This window comes from Guillardia theta, assembly GCF_000315625.1.
Source record: "Guillardia theta CCMP2712 unplaced genomic scaffold GUITHscaffold_314, whole genome shotgun sequence".
NCBI classification, from domain to species: Eukaryota; class Cryptophyceae; order Pyrenomonadales; family Geminigeraceae; genus Guillardia; species Guillardia theta.
Window position 1 is genome coordinate 1 of NW_005434363.1, and position 22,962 is coordinate 22,962.

At 54.6% G+C, this 22,962-nt stretch overlaps 6 protein-coding genes across 6 annotated transcripts; 3 read left to right on the forward strand and 3 right to left on the reverse strand.

Moving 5' to 3' along the window:
- Positions 1–249: 249 nt before the first annotated feature.
- GUITHDRAFT_83101 (hypothetical protein) lies at positions 250–4,755 on the forward strand (the record flags this gene model as incomplete). Its single annotated transcript, XM_005818395.1, has 6 exons — positions 250–309; positions 587–2,542; positions 3,108–4,031; positions 4,212–4,267; positions 4,409–4,479; positions 4,700–4,755. The coding sequence occupies 6 exons, from the start codon at positions 250–252 to the stop codon at positions 4,753–4,755; spliced, it is 3,123 nt and encodes a 1,040-aa protein (XP_005818452.1).
- Positions 4,756–6,274: 1,519 nt separating this feature from the next.
- On the reverse strand, positions 6,275–8,118 carry GUITHDRAFT_159045 (hypothetical protein; the record flags this gene model as incomplete). Its single annotated transcript, XM_005818396.1, has 4 exons — positions 6,275–6,352; positions 6,456–6,503; positions 6,623–6,817; positions 6,859–8,118. 4 exons carry the CDS (start codon positions 8,116–8,118, stop codon positions 6,275–6,277), a joined length of 1,581 nt encoding a protein of 526 aa, XP_005818453.1.
- A 1,293-nt stretch (positions 8,119–9,411) lies between these two features.
- GUITHDRAFT_166877 (hypothetical protein) lies at positions 9,412–10,922 on the reverse strand (the record flags this gene model as incomplete). Its single annotated transcript, XM_005818397.1, has 5 exons — positions 9,978–10,922; positions 9,805–9,930; positions 9,700–9,759; positions 9,560–9,646; positions 9,412–9,492 (listed from the first exon to the last, which is right to left on the reverse strand). Exons 1-5 carry the CDS (start codon positions 10,710–10,712, stop codon positions 9,412–9,414), a joined length of 1,089 nt encoding a protein of 362 aa, XP_005818454.1. The 5' UTR covers positions 10,713–10,922.
- Positions 10,923–12,320: 1,398 nt separating this feature from the next.
- On the forward strand, positions 12,321–14,142 carry GUITHDRAFT_122336 (hypothetical protein; the record flags this gene model as incomplete). The annotated part of the gene is made up of 12 exons (XM_005818398.1): positions 12,321–12,836; positions 12,889–13,000; positions 13,048–13,117; positions 13,171–13,252; positions 13,301–13,355; positions 13,412–13,451; positions 13,501–13,593; positions 13,669–13,732; positions 13,783–13,815; positions 13,869–13,937; positions 13,985–14,038; positions 14,089–14,142. 12 exons carry the CDS (start codon positions 12,321–12,323, stop codon positions 14,140–14,142), a joined length of 1,242 nt encoding a protein of 413 aa, XP_005818455.1.
- Positions 14,143–14,351: 209 nt separating this feature from the next.
- GUITHDRAFT_166878 (hypothetical protein) lies at positions 14,352–15,431 on the reverse strand (the record flags this gene model as incomplete). The annotated part of the gene is made up of 1 exon (XM_005818399.1): positions 14,352–15,431. The coding sequence occupies one exon, from the start codon at positions 15,426–15,428 to the stop codon at positions 14,352–14,354; it is 1,077 nt and encodes a 358-aa protein (XP_005818456.1).
- Positions 15,432–18,538: 3,107 nt separating this feature from the next.
- GUITHDRAFT_166879 (hypothetical protein) lies at positions 18,539–19,294 on the forward strand (the record flags this gene model as incomplete). The annotated part of the gene is made up of 5 exons (XM_005818400.1): positions 18,539–18,884; positions 18,913–18,963; positions 19,013–19,116; positions 19,164–19,230; positions 19,288–19,294. The coding sequence occupies 3 exons, from the start codon at positions 18,539–18,541 to the stop codon at positions 19,054–19,056; spliced, it is 441 nt and encodes a 146-aa protein (XP_005818457.1). The 3' UTR covers positions 19,057–19,116; positions 19,164–19,230; positions 19,288–19,294.
- Between the last annotated feature and the right edge of the window lie 3,668 nt (positions 19,295–22,962).

A 22,962-nucleotide genomic window follows, 5' to 3' on the forward strand; every position in this document is an offset into this window, starting at 1 on the left:
AGGAGGAGGAGAGAGGAAGAAGGGGAGAGAAGGGGATCGCGCGCAATACGATTAGGGTCAGGAGCGCGTCTGACTTTTTGGATGTCATGAAATGATCGCAAATCATTTGATCAGCAGCAAATAGCAACCATGTTTGTTGATCGTTACTTTCTTGATGTCACTGTTGTGTCGCATCGCAATCGCTGTATCATGTACCATCACCGATGATGTCTTCTCTTGTCTTGTTCCGGTTCACATTGCGCTGACGACATGTCAAAGGGTCAAGCCAATCGATGGATCCGCAACATGGAGAAAGAAAACTCCCTCGAGGTGAGGAACGAGTAGATGCTCCTCCTCCTCCTGCTCCTCCTCCTGCTCCTCCTCCTGCTCCTCCTCCTCCCTCCTTCACCAGGAGCTGCTCCTGCTCCTGCTCCTCCTCCTCTACCACCACCAGGAGCAGGAGGAGCAGGAGCAGGAGCAGGAGCAGGAGCAGGAGGACCTCCTGCTCCTCCTACTCTCTCTCCTCCTTCCCCCCAACCCCCCTCCTTTTTAATCTCTCCTCTCCTCTCCTCTCCTCCTCATCTCCTTCCTCTCACTCCACTCCCAGGTCGTCAAGCTCAGTCAGTCCGACTTCGTCCGCCGCATCGAGGGCTGCGTGCAGTACGGCCGTCCTGTCCTCCTCGAGAACGTCGGGGAGACTATCGACTCTATCCTTGAGCCCGTCCTCACCCGCCAGACCTACAAGTCAGGCAACACACTAATGATGAAGATAGGGGACAGCGCAGTCGAGTACTCCCCTCAGTTCAAGTTCTACGTCACTACCAAACTCCCCAGCCCTCACTACACTCCCGAGATCTCCACCAAAGTCGTCCTCATCAACTTCACTATCACCCCGCAAGGGCTCGAGGACCAGCTCCTGGGGATCACGGTCGAGACTGAGAGGGCGGACCTTGAGGAGGAGAGGCAGAAGCTGGTGGTGCAGAACGCCGGGTTCAAGAAGCAGATAGCGGAGATCGAGGACAAGATCTTGAAGATGCTGTCGGAGGCAGGAGGTGACATCCTGGAAGACGAGGAGCTCATCAATACGCTCTCTGCCTCCAAGGTCACCTCAAGCGAGATCATGACGGCGCTGGAGGCGGCGGAGAGGACGGAGAACACGATAAACGAGGCAAGGATGCTCTACAAGCCGTACGCCGAGAGGGGCTCCTTGCTCTTCTTCTGTGTGGCAGACCTCAGGAGCATCGAGCCCATGTACCAGTACTCCCTTGGCTGGTTCGTGAACCTGTTCGTAGCAGCCATGCACGACTCCTCGTCCTCTGACGACATAGCGGCGCGCGTTCAGGTTCTCATCGACTTCTTCACCTACTCCCTGTACAGGAACGTCTGCCGCTCGCTCTTCGAAAAGGACAAGCTCCTCTACTCCTTCCTCGTCTGCTCCAAGCTCATGATCTGGCAGCAGCTCATCTCCACCGCCGAGCTTAAGTTCCTCCTCAGCGGCGTCGCTGGGCCCGCAGGCGCCAACCCTCCTCCCAAACCCGCCGAGTGGTTCCCCGACCGAGCATGGACTGAGATCCTGCAGGCGACGCTGCTGGAGCAGTTCAAGGAGCTGGGCAAGGAGTTCGTGCTGCATGTGGACGACTGGAAGCAGATCTACGACAGCGCGGACCCTGCAAGGATGAAGTTCCCCGGCGTCATGCACAAGAAGTACAGCAGCTTCCAGAAGCTCACCATCCTCCGATGCCTCCGCCCGGACAAGATCGTGCAGGAGGTGCAGAACTTGGTGGTGGAGGAGATGGGGCAGAAGTTTGTCGAGCCTCCTCCTTTCGACCTTCAGAACTGCTTCGACGACTCCTCTCCTACCTCCCCGCTCATCTTCGTCCTCTCCCCTGGCGCCGACCCCAACGCCTCCCTCATCCAGTTTGCCGACTCCGTCGGCATCAAGCTCGACATGCTCTCCCTCGGCCAGGGGCAGGGGCCCATCGCTGAGCGGATGATAGAGGACGCAGTCGACAGAGGCTCCTGGGTCGTCCTGCAGAACTGCCACCTCTCTCCCTCCTGGATGCCAGCACTGGAGGCCAAGGTAGAGAAGCTCTCGCCCGAGCGCTGCCATGCTCAGTTCCGTCTCTGGCTGACCTCCTACCCCTCCGACAAGTTCCCAGTCGCCATCCTGCAGAACGGAGTGAAGATGACGCTGCAGCCGCCCAAGGGACTCCGAGCCAACATGCTCAACACGTACTTCGTCATCGAGGACTCGTTCTTCGAGGGCTGCTCCAAAGTCGCCCAGCTTCGCAAGCTCCACTTCTCCCTCGCATTCTTCCACGCCTCCCTGCAGGAGAGGAGGAAGTTCGGACCCCTAGGCTTCAACATCCCCTACGAGTTCACCGAGTCGGACCTCCGCATCTGTCAGACGCAGGTCAAGATGTTCCTCGAGGAGTTCGAGCAGATTCCCTGGGCTGCGCTGCGCTACACGGCAGGAGAGACCAACTACGGGGGGAGGGTCACAGACGCCCATGACCGCACGACTGTCAACACCATGCTCGAGCTCCTCTACACCCCCAGAGTGGTTAGTACTCTCCTCCTCCTCCTCCTCCTCCTTCTCCTCCTCCTCTCCCTTTCTCCTCCTGCTCCTGCTCCTGCTCCTGCTCCTGCTCCTGCTCCTCCTCCTGCTCCTGCTCCTGCTCCTCCTTGTCCTTGTCCTTGTCCTTGTCCTTGTCCTTGTCCTTGTCCTTGTCCTCGTCTTCCTTGTCTCCTGCCTCCTTCTATCTTTTGCTTCCTCTTCTTCACCGGACTACTCGCTTCTTGCCTCTCCTGTCTCTATTGGCCTTCTCTCTTCCCCTCTCCTTCACTTCTCAGTTGTATCCAGCTGCAACTACTCTTTCCTTCCTCCCTCCTCCTTCTCTTCCCCTGCTTTTGCCTTCTCCTCGTCTACGCCCTTTTCCAGAAGCGTTCTTTTCTGACATGATCTCTTTCTCTCTTTTACCATCTCCTTTTCCTCCTGCTCCTCCTCCTGCTCCTGCTCCTCCTGCTCCTGCTCCCACTCATACTCCTCCTGCTCCTGCTCCTCCTGCTCCTGCTCCTGCTCCTGCTCTTGCTCCTCCCGCTCCTGCTGCTCCTCCTCCTTCCTGCAGCTCGACGAAGACTACAAGTTCTCTGAGTCAGGCATCTACTTCGCTCCTCCCGATGGGACTGTAGAGGATCACAAACAGTTTCTCCGCAATCTCCCGCTCGTAGAGGCCCCCGAGTGCTTCGGCCTTCATGAGAACGCAAATATCACCTTTGCTACAGCCGAGACCTACTCTCTCTTCGACTCTCTCCTCCTCCTCATGCCCAAGGGAGGAGGAGGAGGAGGAGGCAAGTCGGCCGACAGCACCCTGGAGACCATGGCGCTGGAGATGCTGGAAAGGCTTCCTGAGCGCAGCGACTTTTACAAGTTCGGCCTGCCATGGAACGTGGAGGACGTGCAGGAGAAGTATCCAACTCTCTACACGGACAGCATGAACACAGTCCTTACCCAGGAGCTCCTCCGCTTCAACGTCGTCATCGACAACGTCCGCTCAAGCCTGCAGCAGCTCCTCAACGCCGTCAAGGGCATCGTGTTGATGTCTTCCGACCTCGAGCGGATGTCTGTATCCTTCCTTAACGGCTCCATCCCCTCCCTCTGGAGCAGCAAGTGCTACCCCTCCCTCAAGCCCCTCGGCCCCTTCTACGACGACTTCCTCCGCCGCCTCCACTTCTTCCAGACCTGGATCAACAACGGAGCTCCCTGCGTGTTCTGGCTCTCGGGCTTCTACTTCACTCAGTCCTTCCTCACCGGGACTCTCCAGAACTTCGCGAGGAAGCACAAGAAGGCGATAGACACTCTCAGCTGGTCCTTCCAGGTCATGCGCGAGGCCGAGGAGGAGCTCGATCGTCCTGAGGATGGCTGCTATATCCATGGCCTCTTCCTTGACGGCGCTGGGTGGGACCCCCAGCAGAATCACCTGGCCGAGCAGCAGCCGAAAATTCTTTTCATCCCCATGCCTATCGTCCTCTTCAAGCCCTGCGAGACAAAGGTAGAATTTGCTTGCTTCTCCTATTGCTCCCTCGCCTTCTCCTGCTCCTCCTCCTGCTCCTCCTCCTCCATCTGCTGCTCCTGCACTCCCACGGCTGCCGCTGCCGCTGCTACTTCTCCTCCCCCCCCTCTTCCTGCTTCAAAAAAAAAATTGCTCTCTACACATACTCATTCCTTGCAGGACATCGAGAAGTCCTCGAACGAGTACACATGTCCAATCTACAAGACCAGCGCAAGGTATCAGTTTCTTCCTGCTCTCTCCCTTGCCCCCAGCCTGCTGCTGCTGCTGCTGCTGCTGCTGCTGCTGCTGCTGCTGCTGCTGCTGCTACCCCCCCCCCCCCTCCCGAAAATCTTCACCTCCGCTCACGCCCACGGGAGGAGGGGAACCCTCTCAACCACCGGGCACTCCACAAACTTCGTCATGGACATTGTTCTTCCTTCCCCTAGAGGTCAGAGCTCCTGCTCCTGCTCCTCTCCATCCCACCTTGATCCTCCTCCCCACTCCTCGCCTTCCTCCTCCCCCCTCCCCCCCAACGTTCTCCTTCTCCTCTCCCACCATTCTCCTTGCTATGTACCTCACTCTTTTCTGCTCCTTTCCTCTTCTCCTTCACTCCTCCTGCTACTCTGCTCTGCTCGCTCCTTCCTGCCTCTCCTCTGATATCCCACCAGACGCCTCCCACTGGATCCTTCGTGGAGTTGCCTGCTTGTGCCAGCTAGACTTCTAACTCCTCCTCCTCCTCCTCCTCCTCTCCCCTTCAATCATTCTTGTCATCTTATTCAAACAAAATTCTGTACACAAACTCCTTCCTCAGCTCGGCCTCAGCACGTTCTTGAACCCTCGGCACTCCAGCGTCTCGCCGATCCCTCGCACCTCCTCTGTCCTGCTCACTTTCCCCCCCTGCTCCCGCCGACCTTCTCCTTGTCTCGCCTGCTTCAACATCAGCCTCCTCCAACTCCCCTCTCCTCCTCGCTCCTTCCCGCTCTTCCCTCCTCCCCTGATCCCTTCCCTCCTCCACCCTTCGTTGCAAGTGCATGCTCGTTTGTGATCGCTCTCCACCCTCCTGCCCCACCTCGCCTCCTCCCCTTCCTCCTGCATCTTCCTGATCCTCCCAGCTGCCCATCCCCTCCTCCTTCCTCACCCGGTTGTGGGGCGCGAAAGTAGCCCGGAAGGCCTTGCTGGAGGCGGAGGGAGGCAGGTCAGTGAACGACTTGAGGGAGGACGCGCGAGGTTTGCGCTGATTCTCGTCCACAGCTCGAGCAGCTGCACGAGTAGGGATCTGATGGGTGAAAATCAGAGAAGGGGAGGAGGAGGTTGTGAAGGCGAGCAGGGGAGTGAAGGGAGGGGGCGAGGGAGAGGAGGAGGGAGAGAGAAGAATTGGCAACAAAAGATGGAAGGGCAGAGAGGGAGGGAAGGAGGGAGGGAGGGAGGGAAGGGAAGGGAGGGAGGGAAGGGAGGGAGGAAGGAGGCTTGAAGATGGTGGGGTACAAACCCTGGAAGTGCTCGTGGCATGGCGAATTCTCCCGACGAGGCTGCGAGAGAAGCAGGTGAACGGAAGGAGGGAGAAGAGCGTGAGGAGGGTAAACACGGATAGTCATGGCAGAAGGATGGCTCAACCAGCAGCAATGGGAAGAGGGTGAGAGGGAGGCAAGAAAGGAGGGAGGAGGAAGAGGAGGGGGAGGAGCGGGGAGAAAGGGAAGGGGAGGGGGAGGGGAAGGACCTCCAGTTAGCAGGAGGATGGAGCATAGAGCCTGAGGACGTGCGGGAGATCGTTTGGATGTCCGGGAGCTCAGGCGGTCTCGGAAGGACGTTGATGTCTGGGATGCAATGAGACGTCGGAACATCAGAGGACGAGACATTGGAGGGAGGGAGGCAGGGAGATATTCACCTTTGTCGGCGAGCGCATCCTGCAGGACCAGCCTCTGCATGGCCTCAGACGCATCCGAACTCTCCGACTCCTGAGCCTCGCTGAAGCCTTCAGATGCCTGAAAGAGAACGAGGTAAGAGCAATAGGAAACTGAACAAGTTCAGAATGGAGGAGGGGGAGGAAGAGGGTGGTGTAGGAAGGGGGAGGGAGAAGGGAAAGGGGACTGGAAGAAACGAGGGCTGGTGAGGAAAGAAGGGGAGGAAGGGGAGGATAGCAGAGGAGCGAGAGGAGAGGGAGCAGGGGAGGGGAGGGGAGGAGAGGGGAGGAGAGGGAGGAGGGAGGTTCCTCGGCACGACCTTGGAGGAGCTTTGATCTTCCGTCACATCCTCACTGGAACTGGGGCTTCGTGGCTCTTCTGCCTCCTCCACGGCCACCTCCTCCCCCGCCGCGTTCTCTCCTGTCGCCTCCTCCACAGCCTCCTTCTTGACCGAGCAGTTGACTCTGATGAACCTGGCAGGCTTCACGGGGCCGGGGAGCACAGGAGTGCTGTTCTTCTCGACATTGTTCCTCGTGCTGACCTCCTGCAACGTCCTCCCCCCCTTTCCAAGCTGATCTGCCTCTTGACCGTCTTCTCTGTCGCGTTCGAGGCCTTGCTCGCCTGCGCCGCCTTCTTGTCCGCCAGGATCTGCTGTCGGTAGGGATCGATGGACAGCAGCTTGCTCTTGACCCACTCCCGCGTCTCTGCCATGCTCTTGCTGTGCGAGTTGGGGACGCGGGACCAAGGGTTCAGCTCTTCCATGTCCAGGGCCGCCACCATGAGCGCCTTGCCCACGTCCCTGAAGATGCTCGTGTTGAACTTTGGCAGCGGGCCCCTCCACGTCTCTCCGGGGGAGGCCCGCGGGTCCTGGGTGGCAGCAGGAGGCTTGTTGTTGACGACTCGCCCCCGTTGTAGTTGCACTCCACTGTCATGGAGTGAACCAGGCCCGTCGCTCGGTAGATCCCGACCCTGCTTGACCCTTCCTTGGACTGCCCGTTCCTGTCCTTGGACTCCATAGCCTTCTCGCTGAACACGCAGGAGCCGAAGTCGAAGTGGGCGCTGTTGATCGCGATCATCCTGGCGTACATCATGTTGTCTATCATCTCCTGGTACGTGGGCAGCGCGTTGGCGTAGCAGAAGCATCCTCGCTTCGTGGCATGAGCATGGAGGTCAACGAAGAACTTCAAGTTCGTCCTCCCCTTCAGCCACACCACCAGCTCCTTGATCGCCCACACCGTCGGGTGCCTTGTCCTGTCCGGGGCGTCATAGAAACGGTTCAGGTTCAACCCTTGGGTGTCGGCCCTGTAGTGACCCCTGGCCACCCCATCTGGGTTGATGATGGGAACAACCTTGAAGACGAAGGCCCGTCGGAGAGCCTTGGCCCTCGGATCCTCCTTGTTCACTAGGAAGTCTATGGCTCCGTCCCACATCCACTGGGCAGGAGATTCGCCAGGGTGGACCCTGGCTGAGAGCACGAAGTACTTCTTCTCCGGGAACACCAGCGGCCGCTGCTTTCCCTCCGGGAACAAGTTTTCGATCTCCTCCTCCCGCTCGGAAGAAGCTCCGAAGTAGTCGGTGATGGTCAGCACCTCCATCCTCCTCCCTTCCAGCGAGTACGTCAGAGTCTCTCTCTCAAGGTAGATGGCGGATTCCGACGTCTTCGCCCCCAGCTTTGAGGCGACGGCGTCCTGGATTGCATCGAGCTTCCTCTTCACGTCCTCGAACGAGTAAGGATAGCTGAAGGCAAAGAAGACCGTCGAGTCGGAGGAGAAGCGGAACTTGAAACGAATCTGAAACTGCCTTCCTTCACCGCAAGAATATGTGACCTCGTCCTTGATCCTCTCCCACTTGTCCCATGCAGAGCTCCCCAGTCTGTACACCGGCTTCATCCCCTGGTTGAACATCTTTGTCTGCGGGTTCATGTTCATTACAGTGAAGGTCAGGGTCTGATCTTTCTTCGCCCCGGACACGCTGAAATAAAACCATGTCCTGTAGTTCGTCTCGAACGGCTGCCCAGCACAGTCCGGCGAGGTCCTCAGCTCGAAGCATGTCTGCTCATCGTCCACTGCTTCCACATGCCCGATGTTCCCAGAGCAGAACTCCGAGCTCAAAACGATGTCGCCAAAGGTCCAAGTCCCCTGAGATGGGTACTCGCACTTGACCCCATCGCTGTCCGTCCTGACCATCTCACCTGTTTCCAGCCTCGAGGCAGTGATGGAGGTGCTCGAGATTCTTGTTCAACAACACCAGACTTCAAGGAAGCGCTGAGATCTCTGCCCTTCAGGTGGATTTGTACTTGAACTTCAACCTGTTAATCTTCATTGTCATCCCCTTTACTCTTCGCTGACGAGCCCAGCCATCCTTGCAGCGTTGAGCTGTAATTTTCAAGCAACCGACCGAGTTTCTTGGAAGAGAAAAGTTCTGAGCCTGTTCCCCCTCAAGTTTTTGACTTGTCTTTACAAGTCTTGTACCAATTCAACGCCAGATACGCCAACCAAGTCACTAACGCAGCTCTCGGTTTACAGTCTCATCCTTGAGACGTGTGTCCTCCTGCTCCCGCTCCCGCTCCTGTTCCGTCCTCTCCTTCCCTCCTTCTTGTGTCTGTACCTTCTCTTCAGTCCTCCCTGCTACTTGTTTCGTTCCTCCTCTTCTCTCCTCACTCCACTTCGTAAGTGCGTATCATCATCTCGTCGCCCAGTTTTAAAAACTTTTAAAAGTCTTAATTATAAGATTGAAATACACTGATGCATATTTGAAATATAGATATGTAATGTTGAAAGTTGACCCATATGTTTCTATTTTGCAACACAGAAATCGAAATATAAAAAAATTAAACTGAAAACTACTCCGGCCCGGGTACTGCGGCCAGCGCCGGGGTCACCGGGTGACCGGGTCCGTCCGCCGCGGCCGGGCCGCCAGTGGCCAGGCCGCAGTGGCACGGCACTGTGACTGGTAGGCTGGCCCGGCGACTCTCCGGATAGGCTTCCGAAGTTCCTTGAACTGGCCGCGGCGGCAACGGCTGGCAGTGCGCCGGGCCGCGAGTGTGACGGTCGCGGCCCCGTGCGCCGTAGGCCCGACGGTGAGAGTCACGGTGGCAACCGCCGGCTACCGTCGTACTGCTCGGAGTACGGGTGAATCACGGCTGTCAGTGAAGACTTAGTCACGGCGCCACGGCCATAGCGGTGGCGTCACTGTTGGGCACGCCGGGGGGCAGCAGCGGCGGACTCCGGGGACCAACGGTGCGATAGACTCTGATTTATTCTGAGTCACTGACTCTCTGACATTATAAGGGCCGCTCGAACATCTTTGAGTCTCAAAAATAAACTTCTGGACAATGTCAATATAATCGTCATCTGCCATCAGCAACCTCATTCTGAGAACTTAGAAGTGGCTGCCGCATCGAATATCCGAGAGCAGTAGTTATAAGGCAGACAAACAACTTGACAGGGCCGGGCCGCTCAACACTGAAAGCATCTGCCTCACGCGTTCTGTGGCGGCAGAAGGTTGAGCTGGAGATGTTCGAAATCCGCATCATCCGTTGGCGGCATCAAAGCAGCAGCCTGCAACACAGAAGGGATCGTCGAACCTTAAGAGAGGAAGAAATGCGAGATGATAGGCAAAACTCACCTTGCTCGTCACAGTCTCGATCTTGCTCACGAGAGCATTCGCCTTGTTCGCAAACGCCGTACTGTCAGTGCTGCTGCTGTGCAACGCCTGCAACTGGATTGAGCCAACGCACCCTTCAACTATGTTCTCGTGCAAGCGACCTTGTTGGTGTCGTCGATGAGCTCCTGGAGCTCCGGCCCAACGACTCCATATCGTGCGATCTGCACACTCTCAGCCACATCCCGTTGAGAGGAGAGCACTCATACTTCTTTCTCCAAGACCGCGATCCTCTGCTGCATGTTCTCTGTCACAGCCTTGATCGCAATCTTCTCCTTCTGATCAAGGATGTCTCTGATCTTCTCCATGTGCGATCGGATCTCAGTGATCTTAGCCTGCCATGCGGTCAACACCTGCCACACGACCAGCCGCTCACAGCTACCTCGCCAGCTGCTTTGATAGAAACCAGTCCCTTGCTTCCCTGCTCCTGAAACGCGTTCACAACCGTCTTGCTCCTGTTCAGCGCCACGAGGCCGCTGTTGAGCTCTGACTTCAAAGTGTCGATGAACTGTGAATGGGCCTTGGCCAGCTTCTCCTGCGCCACCTGCCTCTCCTGCTCCAGTCGGGACACAACATCTCTTGCGATCTCAAGGCTGTCCTTGGAGGCAACATACACACCATCGGACGTTGTGAATTTCCTCTCGGTCTGTTTGGCTCCGGGGATGTTGTCGACAAAGATGACATTGTTCATGTTGCCCTGCGAGTCAGTCGTCGTCTCCATCCCTGGATGGCAGCGCCATTCCGTCCCATCGACCACAAACTTCATCTCGTGCTGCCCCCTGGGGAGCTCAATGATGATCTCAAAGTCGCCGTCCTTGTTCTTGGTCATGGCGTTCCTCGTCTTGAATCTCGACCATGACCCGACAACCTCCACGGACTTGTGGATCTCCCCGTTGATCTTCTTGTACACGATCTTGGTGAACGCCGTTCCTTGGAGGTCCCTTCCAGACGCCGACCTCGCTACTGGAACTCCGTTGGCGCTGGCCGCTTGCGGGCTTGCCCCCCCGCGGAGCTGTACGACTTTGATGCACTGAGCCGACCCGGGAATATTTCTCAAGGAAGAAGCAATGTCTGAAAATGCTAGATAGAACAGGACGAGAAGAAACTTTGAGGACATGTTGTTTGAGGTGAATCTAGCAAGTGTCGATTGGTTCCGATCCTTCAGAGCAACGAGGAAGCAAGAGACTCACTGCTTCAAGTGCTCTTGGCCTTCACTTCCTCTCCTTCTCGCTGTCTCTGTGCCTGGGTAGCTTCCTCCTCTTCACCTCCTTGGTCTACCTCCAGCTCAAGCAAGCTGCAGACGACTGCAATGTCCCGTCGCTATGGCGAGGGGAACGGAGACTACCCCTCAGATCATTATTCCACTTTTTTCCCACCCAAATACCGGTGTACTTGTTTTTTTCCTTTTCTCATTACCACAGAATTATTGAGTAAATGTTTTTCATATACCTGTTCACCGATGGGAAAAAATCCTCTACCTTCACATCGAGGGGTATTTCAGGACATTGCATATTATTTCAGTAATATTTGAAATAATATATTTATATTTCAAAATAAAATGAAGACTTTCATGGACTGAAGCGGAATCTGCCCTGCCCTCAGGAATGAAGGAGGGGTCTCAGAAGTCGCCTACCCCTCTTCATGGCACCCCTACCCCTTGATTTGTTTCATCACCCCAGCAAACAATTACGTTTACGGGGGTACTAAACCATTGCCCGAAGGCACCTACCCCTAATATTTTAGTTACACCCCGTCATGTTCACCCCCTCTTTCTCCCAATCTTACAGCTGTTTATCAGGGTGGGTCCCATTTACCAACCCCGCCTCAATACTTAAAAAAGTATTTTGGATATATAAATATATTTGTGTTTTGTATTGATCCTTGGACACTGTCGATCTGTTTCAGTTTTATATTTAAGTTTATTCTTTCTACAAATTAATAATAAATTACTCAATTTATAAATTGAATTACCTGTAAGTTGTGCTGGTATGTCTTGAGTAAATATTTTAAAATCACAGGGTGAAGAGCCACGGAAGGATGGCCAAGGCGGGGTTGGGAAACAACGAGGAGGAGGAGGAGGAGGAAGAGGAGGAGGAGGAGGAGGAGGATAGGAGGGGAAGGATAGGAGGAGTAAGAGGAGGAGGAGGAGGAGGAGGAGGAGGAGGAGGAGGATTACTAGAGGCAGGAGTCTTGAGGATAATGAAAAGAGCTCAATCTCGATCTCCAGTTGAATGATGAAGGATGAAAGAACAATATGATAGTGTTAGATTCCGAACTCGCCCGCACGTTGGACGGCAAAGTATAGGTCAAGCCTGTTGTCATGGATGGGAAGTTGCTGTAAGAAACAACTAGTAAGGGCAGATGAATTCTTAAGAACTTCGCCATGAACAGATGTAGTTTTGATATTTCAGCGAACTCTGCGAGATTGGTCACGATGATTCGTTGAATCGTCATCCTGATGCTGATTGTGATCCTCCTGCATGTTGTTTAGACACAGATTTGCTTTCCAACTTTTGAGCTTGACTTCTTGCATTCTTATTTATTTCATGTTGATGCATCTGCAACCTTTGGCTTGTATCCCCTGGCCTCCACAGTGTCGTATCAGAGCTCATGTCTTAGTTTCATGCCTCAATCCCCCGTAGAAGTTTGCGGCGAGTCCCATAGATAACGCAACATTCACTTTCCATGTCTGATGTGTCTGCCTGCCCTACAGGTGGCTGCTGCCATGCTTGAGAACCGAAGCATTGCAGCGATCTATGCTGCATGCTTTACTGTTGTTCTTGGGGTAGTGCTGCTGGCGTATCATCATGCACCCACGGAGCTCTACCAGCTCCTCCCAGCAGTGCCCATGAACAACCAGAGGACCCTAGCGCAGATGCTCGACCAGTTCCACGTGGCTGGCGCCATGGAGGTCCCCGAGCACCCTCCAGGCATGCCCTACGTCAAGACTGATCCCATCGGAAGCTTCGAAGTCACCACACCCAACGGTGACTCCCTCGGCAATGTCAGGATCAAAACGCTGCCTGCCCCGGCTGCCCCGCCCCCCACGATCATCCGGTTTGGAGACGTTGCTGTGTCTGCCGCTGGTTGCCCGACGTGCCCAGTCCTGGATGAGGAGGCTGCGAAGAAGCAGAAAGAGGACATGGAGGAGAACGACATCAAGCTTAAGAGGCTAGAGGCCGTTGCGCAGAGGAACAAGGAGCGACTCGAGCACGGCCTGGAAGTGATGAAGTCCCTCAAGGTTCTGCGCTGTCATGCTCCCCTGCGTGCATTGTGAAATCTCGTTGCTTCAGGAAACTCTGCAGACGTATCTGTTCGACATCAAGGAAGGGCTCAGGAAGGAGGACGAGAACATCGAAACCCACCTCATTGAGAAGGAGAAGGAGGCAAGGAGGAGGCCAAGGGGTTGTGCCTGCGATCCGCTAACTGGGCCCTGTAGATCGGTCCTCAAGGACCCCAGGGTCCTCCAGGCTACGACGGCGAACCAGGACTTCCAGGACACCCAGGGATCCAGGGAAGCCGGTGTGTTGCTCGATGTGTGCTCGTCCTTCGCCGCTCATGCTGATACTCCCTAGTGGCCTCCGTGGGAAGACGGGAGAGCAGGGAGGGATCGGGATAAGGGGCGCTGCAGGCCCGCCCGGCAAGCCTGGCCCGATGGTGTGCGGAAGAGGAATGCAGGAGGGTGCAGGCCTGACCTGTGGACAGGGAACGGTTGGACCCAAGGGAGTGCCAGGGCCCGAAGGACCTATGGGTCCACCAGGTTCTGAGATCTCGTGCTGGTGGGGTAGTCTGTCGAAGTGACGTCGGCGTTCACAGGGGTCCCAGGGCCTGTTGGTCCATCCTCTACCGAGCTCAAGTGAGTCAGAGGGGACGAAGAGGATACAGGCGACTGAGAACGCTGGCAGGTGCTCGAAGATCGGAGGGTTCATCTACGATGGGATCTGCCTTAAGTCAGTCACTATCAACAAGGACGAGGACAAGTTCCCGAAGCAGTGCAAGTGAGTCCTGCAACATCTCCTCCTCTCATAGCTGACGCCTTCTCCTCCCCCTCCTTTCTGCCTACCCTCCGTCAGGCCCTGGACTCCTCACAAGAAGTGGCTCAAAGCCGAGTGGATCGCCATTAAGAACATGTTCTCAGTGAGTGGACGGGAGCAAAGTTGCAACCGTTAGCTGACGATCCTGTCAAGGTCAAGCCGACAACCTCCAATATAGATTCCAAGGTCAGTCAGTAAGCCCTATGACTTTGACAGTTGCGCTGACGTTTTCGTGCCAGATGGACGGAGGAAGATGCGATAACCACGCAGCTATCATGTCCTTCACTCAAGATGAAACAGCTTCTAAGGTATGGACTTGTCATTGTATTCTTGCCCCCGCTCACTGTCGTTGTAGGTTTGGTTGAACCAGCGCACTTTCGACTTCCAACCAACATTCGCGGGACAGACGGTTTGACTGCACCTGTAGCACCTGTTCATGCTTCTAACTTGCTCGCGCAGTGTACTCTATACAATGCAGAAGACACTATTGCAATTTACGCCTGCGTTGTTTGAAAGCTCCTCATTGTTTATTTTCCAATAGAAACAAAAGAAACACATGGGTGTAGTTAGTGACGACTGCTTTAAACATGGCGGAGGGGAAAGAGACATGAAGCGAAGGGCATGGCTCGTTTCTTGTACATCCTGATGTTTACTCAAGTGATGTGACGCTCGGGTCTGCTCGTATTCTGACGGCTCTACAAGGGGAAAAACCTCCGGCTGCATCACTCGGGTGGAACAGCTCGGCTCACAAAGCAAGCTGTTGCCGTCGCAACATCGCATGGAGTTCCTGGAGAAGTTCTAGAGGCTACCTGCTTCCGCTGAGGAGTATGCGAGGGGATACAGAGCGCCGCGCTGCCGCTTCCCCCTTCTGACTCGAGCTCGTCCACATCCTTCACCTCCAGGCGCTCAAGGGGGTCACAGCTGCTTCCAGTGATGAAGCCGCTGGCACTTTCCGGCTGCTGCACTCCCTCCTGCTCCTGCTCCTGCTCCTGCTCCTGCTCGTTGCATTCGACGGCCTCCGGCCAGCTCACCTTGTGCAGCTGCTCTTTACCGGGGGGGCCGACATACTCGGGCGACAGGAAAAATTCTTTCGTATGGAGGTCGATGCACCTGTGCATGACATGGAAGCTCCCAGCCTGGAACTTGCCGACCCTGAGGTGAGTGGCAGGAGCTGAGAGGATGCAGAGGTGCTTGCGGCTCCTCCTCTTGAAGTCGGAGACGCAGGTCATGTCGAGAGGAGCGATCGCTTTCCTCTTCCTACGGTACATGAGCGTTCCGTCGCATGGGTCAGTCTTGGCATCTGCCCCGCACGAGTCGGACGAGGAGGCGCAGGCTGCCTGGTAAGTCTCGGCTTCTGAAAATCCTGAGAGGTCCGAGGAAGCCGATCTCCCCGGTGTCTTGCACGAGTTGTTCTCGCTAGATGCTGCAGGAGCAGCCTGGGCCGTCGGAGGAAGGTGTACGATCTCAGGCCACTTCACGACATGGCTCTCTTTCTCGTCCTCTGGGCCCACGTATGTAGGATAGAAGAAAATTTCCTGCGTCCTGGCATCTAGACACTTGTGCAGCTGATAGAACTCCCCTGCGTTGACGGTGCTCAACCTCAGATGGGTGGCCGGCGCCGTCAGGACGCAAGCTTGGTCGTTGTTTCTTCGGCAGAAGGGCTGAACGCAGTCCATCTTGATGGGTGATATGATTTTTCGCTTCCTCCTCTCCATCAGAGTCATTCTCCTCGGAGAGGGAGGCGCTGGCTTGTGCGACGAAGCGTGCATGCCTCCCTGCTTCGGTGCATGCGCGTCCATCCTGCGGGACCAGAGGTGAGCTGCTGTGCAGGTTGCAAACACGGGGAGGTTGGGGGAGATAGTTGCTTGCAATGAAGACAAGGATACAAGACCATGTGATACACCTAAAGACTTATTCTGCACCATCCTTCCCCTACTGTTATATTGAGTCGCTTCTCCATTATCAGGGTTTATCACGATATCGAGACAACAATTTTGTCACTGCCGACAAGATCTTTGTTTCTCTAACTAAACACTCCATATAAAAATCATTTCATCATGCGAAATCACTGGTAAAAACAAGATCAATCCCGAATTTTCTCGAACATGTTCACGCAGTATCCTCTTTGCAGATCTTCACCTAAAGATCTTTCTGTCCAACACACGGCTGTCTCCCTAGAATTCATCCACCTCTCTTCCTCACTCATTATCTCTTGTTTTCAAGCGCCATTTTCCTTGTTTCCCCCTTCCTCTCGACCATCATCGACCTCCTAATCTGCTCTGTCGCCGCCATCTCGTGCGATTTTCGTAAAGTCGGCCACCCGACCCACCCTTTACTCTCTGTATACCCTACCCCCTCATGCATGGACCCACTTGAATACTCCACTACCCCCCTCCATCAAGCATTCCCCCTTTATTTTTCCTTAGGAAGGATAACCCCTACCCTTTATTTACCATACCATTTCCGATACATCCCCTACCTGTCTACCCCCCACCCCCTACTTTCCCCCATATGTGGTGATGATCAACTGCACATGACAATGGACCCCTGATACCCCTACCCCCACACCAAATCCAAAAAGACCCCCTTTACCCCTTTCAAATAACGGTATGTGTAGGGTGGGGTAGTGAAGAGGACCCTTTGGTCGGATTGATGGAGTCGCCTTAGGGACCGACCACCCCTACCCTACTCAAATTTTCGATGACCCCCTTTGTCCATGAGCACGCCGGGTTCTTTGTTGGAATATCCACCGGTTTCTGACCACCCCTACCTCTCTCGACCGCCCGAACGAGGAAAACATCTAAAATAGTTTTAGATGGCAGTGTTTGCAGAAAATAATCGCGGCAGGGTCAATGATTGACTTGTTTCTCCTCAAACTATTACCAAATATACATACATGCCTTTGTAAATATTCAAATATCATGATTTGATTTTGAACCTTTGCAGGTGAGTACGGAATAAGTTTGAAATAAGTACACTTGTCGAAAATCCGTCCCCATTCCACGTTCTACAGACCCATCATCACCCCCACCCCCCAGTCTTCGAATCATGGGGTGCAGGGGGGCATAGTATGCACATAGGTGGGGTAGTTGACTACCAGCGGACGTGCTCTCATTAGATGCATTGGAGATTTAAGGATGTTCATATTGTATTAGTATGTTATTTAATACTTCAGGGAACTACAGGGTGATAGTAAATTGTGCGATCCCAAAGCTCAGAGGGCCGGTGGTTGGGTCATGGGGCTACGGATATATGGGGTGGTGTCGCACAATTTTGAAAAGAGTGGGGTGGGGTGGTCTTCCGGAATCCCTGGATCTAAAAATATTTTTGTATAAAAAGGAATTAGATCCGCTCGTGCGTTTTTTTTCAAAGATCTCGATCTGCCACGAAGAAAGTCTTCTTCGCAGTGTTACCCCACCCTCTATTAAATCTAAGAAGAGGGGTAGGGGTCAAACTTGGGGAGTTCTAAATTGTTTTTATGGTTTACCGCAATGAATTCATGGTGAAAAGGAATCCTTTGAAAATTGAAAAGGCGGTGAGATACGATTGAAGTTTGAAAAGAGTTATGTTCGCACTCTCCCCCTATATGCACGTGTGATCGTCGTTGTGATGCAGCAGGATGTGCAACGGTCATTGCGACTGTAACGATCTTCAGCCTTCGTTGAGAGAATGGGGTGTCGTTACAAGATTTCCCTTTCCACAACATTGAAAAAACTCTTTTTCACATCTTCAGTACTGCGCCCCCATTTTTAAATGTGTTTTAGTTGTACCGGTAGATGATTGAAAAAGGTTTTAAAAAGGAGGGCTGCACCCCAATCTCCCTAGGGTCTCGAAGCAGGACCCCCTTGACATTTTTCACTCCCATTTTTCTGGGGAAATGTACCCGTCCTATCGGGAGCAATGGACATGAAGGACCCCCTTTGCTTGATTCCTCTAATACGACTGTGGTCCGCAGACATGGGTCATAGAAGGTGTCAGTCATGGGTGGGGTACACAAATGTAGGGGTGCTTGGAAGCGGGTTTCCTCAGAAACCTGTGTGTGGGGTCCAGTATTTGGTTCATTCGTGGGGTGGGTAGTAGTTGAAACCCGTATCGATATTTGTAAATTTTGAGACATGTACCCCCATACGGAAACATTCTATCTATAAATTTGAAATTTATCATGATAGTTTGATGGATAATTTTCAATATTGAAGCTTTTAAAATGAACTGAAACTTTGTTGTTTTGAGGCGTTCCAGAAGGGGCGTATTTATGTGGGTGAAACAAATTTCAATAGGGTACCAGCAATCTAATTGTTTATAATTTCAACCTTTGAACAAATATTTCAAACATTATTTGAGTCCGAATTCAAAAAGAAATTTGTTGGGCTTGCGAAAATGCAACGGGGGTTGTGGGGTATTGCGATGGCCAATGTTGGTGTATGGGAAGGCAAAGCAGGAGCAGGAAGAGCATGAGGAGAGTGTTTCATGAACTATCAGACTGTTGATCTCGTGAGAGCTGAGTGGATATGGAAAGCAGGGTTTGTCATGCAGTGAAGTGGAAGACTTTGCGTTGTCTAACACGCTCAAGACTCACTTTGCTTGTCACAGCAGGTACAAGACTGCTCGTGAGAGATGCCTGGTTGAGCCAGAGGAATCAAGTCAAAGTTTGAACGCGATTGATTCCGCTGAGCTGGTGGGTCTTGATAGGAGAGGTCCCAGGCAGTCTCGTGCTCCAGACAGTGATACCTTGCACGCTGACAAAAAGAGGGCATGGCAGCGAACTTTATGTACATTGCGCTTGCTACAATCTGCTTCTCCTTCTTCCTTCTAGAAGCATCCTGCGAGTACGAGCCATGGTCAACCAAGTAGACAACAATCTCTCTCCCCCTGAAACATTCTCTCACAGCTGTTGTGCAGATTCAACTCCATGGAGAATACCTTGGACAAGGCCTTTGTGGCGTCTAACCCTGGAAGACCGCTCAATCACGTCTTGAAGATCCCACAGAAGCGTCCCAGTCGGCATTTCCTCCAAGCTGACCATGAGAAGAATCGTATTTTGCTGGAGTCACAACTCAAGGAGGGTGCCCCGCCCAGGGTAGCGGGAGCCGTGGGCAGGTTCAAGGACGAAGAGTTGGAGGATGAGGTGCAGCATCAGCCCCACAAACGTCTCAACGTCCTATGCCTGCTTGACTTGGACATGACATGCTTCTGGGGAAACGATGCCAACGATCTGGTGGGTGCGATCGCGGAGGAGGGATGGGGGTTGGGAAGAGGTATTTTGGGTGGTGATTGAGGTGGCAGGGATGTGCAATGCTGTGGATGCAACGGAGCAAGGAAGATTTGAAGGATCTGGTATCGAGAACATGGTGTGAGGAAGTTTTTTTGTGACTCGGAGCGTCAGTACCGGCTGCTCTGGAACGAAGAGGCGAACCGTGCGCTGGATGAGCTCTCAAAGTTCCACGATCGCAAAGTTTGCATTTACACCATGAGATCCGCCTTGCTCATGTGATGATGGTGACTGTGTTGCTGAGTCGTCTCTGACGTCAAGGAAGGTATCATTCGTGCTTCCGAAGGGCGACGATAGCCCTTCGATGGGACCCGTCCTGGCATTACGAGGAGGTTGGCTTTGCTGTGTTGGTGGTTGCATCGGCCACTGACGAAGGGACGCGGTTGAAGGTGATCGAGATCGACGGGGAACTGAAGTCAGTTCACATCCTACGCATTCCTGGAAGCATCACTGACCCCAAGGAGATCCTGCAAACATATTCCGGTGGGGGCGGAGTAGGCGGCACGTGCGAGGGTAGTGAAGGAAGAGTTGGCAGGTGACGAGCCTCTGCTCGACCTCGAGGAGCGTGATATCGGCATGTGCCTCCTCCGGCTCCTCACAGCTCGTGACGTCCTCAAGGTATCTCCACTCTGCTCCCCCCCCTTTCCCCTCCAAAAAATACACCTCCCTGCCGTCGTCAACAGCTCTGGAGCAGATTCTGCTCCTCGCACGTTCTTCTACTTGGTCAACGATGTTGATGTCAACGTGGCAGGAGAAGCTGGGCCTGGAAGAAGCTCCGGAGACTCTCGTGACTTGCAGCGTCAAGGACGTCGTGTTCGCCGCAGAGTGCGTGGGGCATGTTGGAAAGGATCACCGGGCCTTCCTATGGGACGACAACGAGGTAGGAAGAGTACCTTGCATGCCTTAGCCCCCAAGGAGGGAGGTGGGGCTTACAAACCCTGTCAGCTGTTGAAGAATCGTCGGAATGTCTGATGGTCAAGAAGTTCGATCGGCTACCGGCAGCAAGCAGGTTCAGTGGTACGGCTCGAAGAGCGCACAGACTGAGACTTTTCCTCCAGGAAGCAGCTACTTGACTTCCTTGAAGTTCACCTGCCGCTACAGGTACCACTTGGGGCGAGGGAAGAGCCTTAAGACCGTAGGGGAGGAGGGGGAGAGGGAAGTGAAAGCATAAAAAGGAAGGGATGGGCAAGGCGGAGCTCCAGAGTTTGTGACGTGACCGCAGGGTCTGAGCCCTAGGCTGAAAGACTTTCTGCTTGGCGCTCCCGAGACTTCTCGCGTGTTAGAGGAGGAGGACGGAAGGGTTGCAGAGGCCTCGCCCCTTGGTGAAGGAAGCGAAGAGGAGGAGGCTGTGGCGGTGGAGAAGCCGAGCGGGGACCTTCGGTGGATCATTAGGAAGCGGTCGAGGGGGATTCTTGAAATCACATCCAGCGATGTTTGGTCGCTGCCACTGCTTCCAGGGCTGAACAGGTGAGGACGAAGAGAACGAGAAAGATAAGGGAGGGAAGGAGGAGCAAGGGAAGGAGGAGAGAGGAGACGAGTTGTGACGTGTTGAGCGCAGGCGATGGGCTACACGGACCATCGCGAGGATGGGAAGCAACGCGGACATAACGGTGCAGGCGATCAAGAGGTAGTTTGAAGCTCTAGTCGTGTCAAGGGAGGAGACGGAGCGAGGGGGCGAGGGGGCGAGGGGACGAGGGAGGAGGAGCTCATGTGCTGCTGGCAGGTCATGGTCACGGACGATTGAGCGCATGGGGAGCGGGGTGAGGAAGAGAGAAGAGGAGGTGGAGCGGGGAGCTGATGAGGATCGCAGGTAGAGACGATGCTGAAGGCGATGACGGGGGACGTGAATTTCCATGATGCGGCAGGAATTGCTGCGTGAGCATAAGGAGGATGAAGGAAGGCCTGCCCAGCTGTTGGGACTGAGAGGGAGAGGGTAGGACTGGAGGACTAGGGGAGAGTACCTTCATACATTGAGGGAGGTTTTGACAAGGGAGGAGGAGGAGGAGGAGCTGTACGAGGAGCTGTAAGAGGGGGTGTGCAGGATGGAAGGGGGGGGGGAGTTGAAGTGTGTACTATAGTAGTGAGGATGTGAAGTAGTTTGAGGATCTGTATGAATGAGAAGTGACGGTTACCATATGAAAACATGTGAGGGTGGTAGTCTTACATACATTGATCACTCCTCCTCCTCCCCATCCTCCTCCTCCTCTTCCTCCCTTGCCCTCTCCTCGTCTACATCACAACATCTCGGAGTTCCTAATTCCAATTCTCTCGCCGTTGACATCACTCGCTCGTCCTCTCTACTTCGATCTCATCCTCTCACACTCGAGGAAGAAAGGAGTGTCCGTCTCAGTCACGCAGAACCCAACCATTGCCCGTGAGCCCTGCACAACCTTGTCAGCTCCTTCCTCTCCTTCCCCCTCCCTTCTCCTTTCCTTTCCTCTCCTCCCTTCCCCTCCACTCCCCTCTCCTCTAACACCCTCTCCTCTCCTGTTCCTTTGCCCCACCTCTCCTGTTCTCCTCCCCCTCCACTCCTTGTCTCGTTCCTCTTCTTCTCCTTCCTCCTCCCTCCTGCCTCGCCTGTCCCACCGTCCTCTCTCCTCACCTCTGGACCCATGATCAGGCTCCCGAGCTCGGTCTGGCTGATACCGCAGCACCTGCAGAGGATAAGACGAGCCCGTCGGTTGCTCCTCCCTCTTTTCTTCTGCCCTCCTCTTCTTCTCTCCCTCCCCTCACACCCCTCGTCCGTCGTCTTCCTTGTCTTTTCTGCTTCCAAACACATACATCTTCCTCCTCCCCTTCACGTCGACATATCCCTCCCCTGCTCCTGCCCCTGCCCCTGCCCCTGCTCGTGCTCGTGCTCGTGCTCGTGCTCGTGCTCCACCACCATGGCTCTTAGCTAGACTTACTTCTTGCCGTCGACGGAGAAGATGACGTAGCCTGACTGAATCTTTCCGGACTAGCGAGAGAGTCAAAGAGAGAAAGGGAGGGGAGGGAGGGAGGGAGGGAAGGAGGGAGGGAGGGAAGGAGGGAGGCAGGCAGGCAGGCAGGCAGGCAGGGAGTGTGAAGGATGAGGAGGTGGAGAGGAAGGGTAAGGGGCAGGGGAAGGAAGAGGAGAGGAGAACGAGAGCTGGCGAGCTCGGAGAGCGGGAGAAGTTTTCCTGACCTTCTCTGCAAAGCCACCTTCCTTGATGCGATTGACCTGAGCAGGGGAGAGAAGTCAGGAAGAGAAGGAGGAAGACGATGAGGATGGAGAGGACGAGGACCAGGTGGTGGTCGATGACGATGACGGGAAACAGGGGAAAGAGGAGGAGAGGAGGAGGACATTGGCATGGTGGAGGAAGACCGGGAGGAGGAGGGAGCAGAAGAGGAGGGAGAAGTAGGAGAGGAGGAGAAAGTAGGAGAGGAGGAGAAAGTAGGAGAGGAGGAGAAAGTAGGAGAGGAGGGAGAGGAGGAGGAAGTAGGAGAGGAGGAGAAGCTTTAGACCTGCCAGTTTCCAGTGCGTGAGTCTCTTTTGAAAGTGAAGCCAAGTCCAACACTCTTTCCAGCTGCTGCACGATCCTCTTGGGGAGCAGGAGCAGCAGGAGCAGCAGGAGCAGCAGGAGCAGGGTCTGCGGCATCTAGCAAGAGATAAGAAGAGGGAAAGAGCGGCAGAAACGAGGAGGCAGATGAAAATGTTCAGGGCACACAACCAAGGTACGAGGAGGCGGAGAGGGGCAGGGGCAGGGGCAGGGGCAGGGGCAGGGGCAGGGGCAGGGGCAGGGGCAGGAGAAGAACCTTTGGCTAGTAAACTTCCGAGGTCACTTCCTTCGTCCTGGAATGCAAGTGATGACAAGCACGGGATGAATAGAGTCCAGATGGGATGAAGAGAGAAAGAGGAGGAGGAGAGGCGGGAGAGAGGGCAGGAGCAAGAGCAAGAGGCAGGAAGAAAGGCACTTTCAGAAACCTGTGCGAGTTTCCTTAGTGCAGTCTCAAGCTCCATCACATCCAATTTGGACCTGGTTATTCCCCGTCGTCAATGAAACTTCTACTTGCTGCTTCCCTTCATTCCCCTGCCCACATCCTCC